Below are 2,214 nucleotides of genomic sequence, written 5' to 3'. Positions count from 1 at the left end.
GGGGATTTGAACCGGTGACCTTCTTGCTGAGAGGCTTCAGCTCTACCAACTGAGCCACCGTGCCGCCTTATAAAAAATATATAAAATAACATTTTTAACTCGTTGAACAACAGTTCATACATTTACAAATTTCTCCAGTAAATTATTCTTTATCATTCTCTTAATAAACTCATTAATCTGTCATTTTAATGTCTTCTTCCAGATTATTCCAATAAAATACAAATAAATAAATAAATCAAATACAACTTTAGAATCCATTAAAACAGGACAGAAAACCTTCCTGCTTCACTTGTTTTGATTTAAATATTTTATTTTGTAAAAAGAAAACATTTTGAAACATTTCATGGTTCTGACACTGAGCTGGAAGCTGATTGGCTGACGGTGACTCCTCCCCCTCAGGGCTCAGATAAAGAGCACAGTGAAGAGGAAGCTGTACGAGGACAGCCGGATCCCCATCTCCTCTGAGTCCCCCAAGAAAACGGTTAAGAAAACCACCGTTTCCATGACGCCGGCCCCGGCTCCGCCCACTCCCYCCATGATCAGCGCGCCGGCCACACAGGTCGTCGTGGCGACGGGGATGCAGGGCAGCTCGTCTCTGGCCCCGCCCATCAAGAAGCAGAAGACGGCAGGTGAGACAGAAGCCTGAGTGTTTCAGAGCAGGTCCAGGTGTCCCTCTGATCCGGTCTCTGATCCGGTCTCTGTCCTGCAGACGTGACCCTCAGCGCTCTCAACGACTCGGACGTCAACAGCGACCTGGTGGACATCGAGGGACTCGGAGACGGGTCGTCCAACAAGAAACTCAACTTCGATCAAGGTGGGTTCTGGGTGCAGGTAAAACCAGGTCTTTGTGTTCCTCAGAGTCTCGGGTCTGTTCTGACCCGCTCCGGGTTTCTGTCTCCTCAGAGAGTCTGAACCTGGACTCCAGCCTCATCATGAACTCCAGTGACCTCCCTCTCCTGTCCCGTTGAAGCTCCGCCCCCTCCACAGACAAATACACACTTTTATTTTGAAAGGGACACTCAGATCAGCGTGTTCAGAGTAAAACTCCTGTTTTTGTTTTAGAAAAGTTGTATTTTTTTAATCTGAATTATGTTTTAATTTGTGATGATGATGATGATGATGAGCTGCAGTGATCAGTTTCTGCTTTCAGACTAATTTATCCACTTTAACATCTGTATCAAGACAAGAAAAACAACTTTCTGCTCTAAAAGCTTTTCTGACAATAAAACTTGATGCATCTTCAAACTTTTTCTATGATTCATTATATTATTTTTATTATTATTTATTACAGAACCAACCTTTAWAATTCAACTTCCTAATGTATGACTGACAGACTCTTATTTTGAAACAGAACCCACAGGAAGTGCTGTACGATGGGTGGCAGCTGAAGATTCAGACCAACAAAAAGTGACAAAAACACAACTTCTGTTTAATGTAACAGTTTTTATTTCTTAGCTTTAATACAATATATTTATATTTAATTAAAATTAAAGCATAGATYAATTGTTTCCACTAAAAACTACATTCTGCATCATTTTTACAGCTTTGAAGGAATGAAGACATGAAAAAAACTTGTTTGTTGCATAAAAATACATCATCTCATGTGTTTGAGAGAGTTTGTCTAAAAGAAATGAAAGTATTTACAGTGAATGTACAGATGTGCTTTAGTTCCCTTCATTACTTTAAACTCTGGCAGCCCTTTGTAACGTCCCGCTTCACCAGAAGAACTTTACAAATACGTTTACTTATTGCACGAAATGTTTTATGTTCATAAATTAAAGTCCTGTTCTTAATTTCAGGAAATCAGATTCTTTTTTGGCCATCAGAAGTTCTGGAAGTTTCTTTAACTGATCAGTTTCAGCTACTGAAAGTCAAACTACGGATGCCAAAAAGGGTCATTTTTAAATTGTTTCGTTCTTTCACAGTGAAAAAAAAAGGTAGTTTTTCTTTTTGCTCCAAACCAAACATTCAGCTCAGTAAAAACAAACAGGAAGTGATCGGCGCTCCAAACAGACACCAAAGATAAAATATGATCTGGTTTTAAAATTATCAATAAGTTTATAAAAACAGAAACATCAGAGGATTACTCTAATCTGAGTTTACTGGAGAGTTTTTGGCTTAAAGTCATCTTTGAAACAAGATTTTATTATTGTTCAGGCACCAGGTGGCGCCGAATACTTCAGGTTAACTAGTGATCCTACGTTAAGTCAGACT

General features: G+C 39.4%; 1 protein-coding gene across 2 annotated transcripts in view; it reads left to right on the top strand.

The window, feature by feature from the left end:
* Positions 1–1,245, top strand: part of bacc1 (BPTF associated chromatin complex component 1) — an 8,534-nt gene extending 7,289 nt beyond the window's left edge. For both annotated transcript variants that reach the window (XM_014028093.1, XM_014028092.1), the window contains 3 exons: positions 400–629; positions 710–814; positions 904–1,245. In XM_014028093.1, coding sequence (XP_013883547.1) covers positions 400–629; positions 710–814; positions 904–968 — 400 coding nt within the window. In that variant the 3' untranslated portion in view covers positions 969–1,245. The remainder of the gene's footprint in view (positions 1–399; positions 630–709; positions 815–903) is intronic.
* The last annotated feature ends 969 nt before the right edge of the window (positions 1,246–2,214 follow it).

Source organism: Austrofundulus limnaeus, unplaced genomic scaffold (genome assembly GCF_001266775.1).
Source record: "Austrofundulus limnaeus strain Quisiro unplaced genomic scaffold, Austrofundulus_limnaeus-1.0 Scaffold718, whole genome shotgun sequence".
NCBI classification, from domain to species: Eukaryota; Metazoa; Chordata; class Actinopteri; order Cyprinodontiformes; family Rivulidae; genus Austrofundulus; species Austrofundulus limnaeus.
This window is presented reverse-complemented; position numbering and strand designations above follow the sequence as displayed.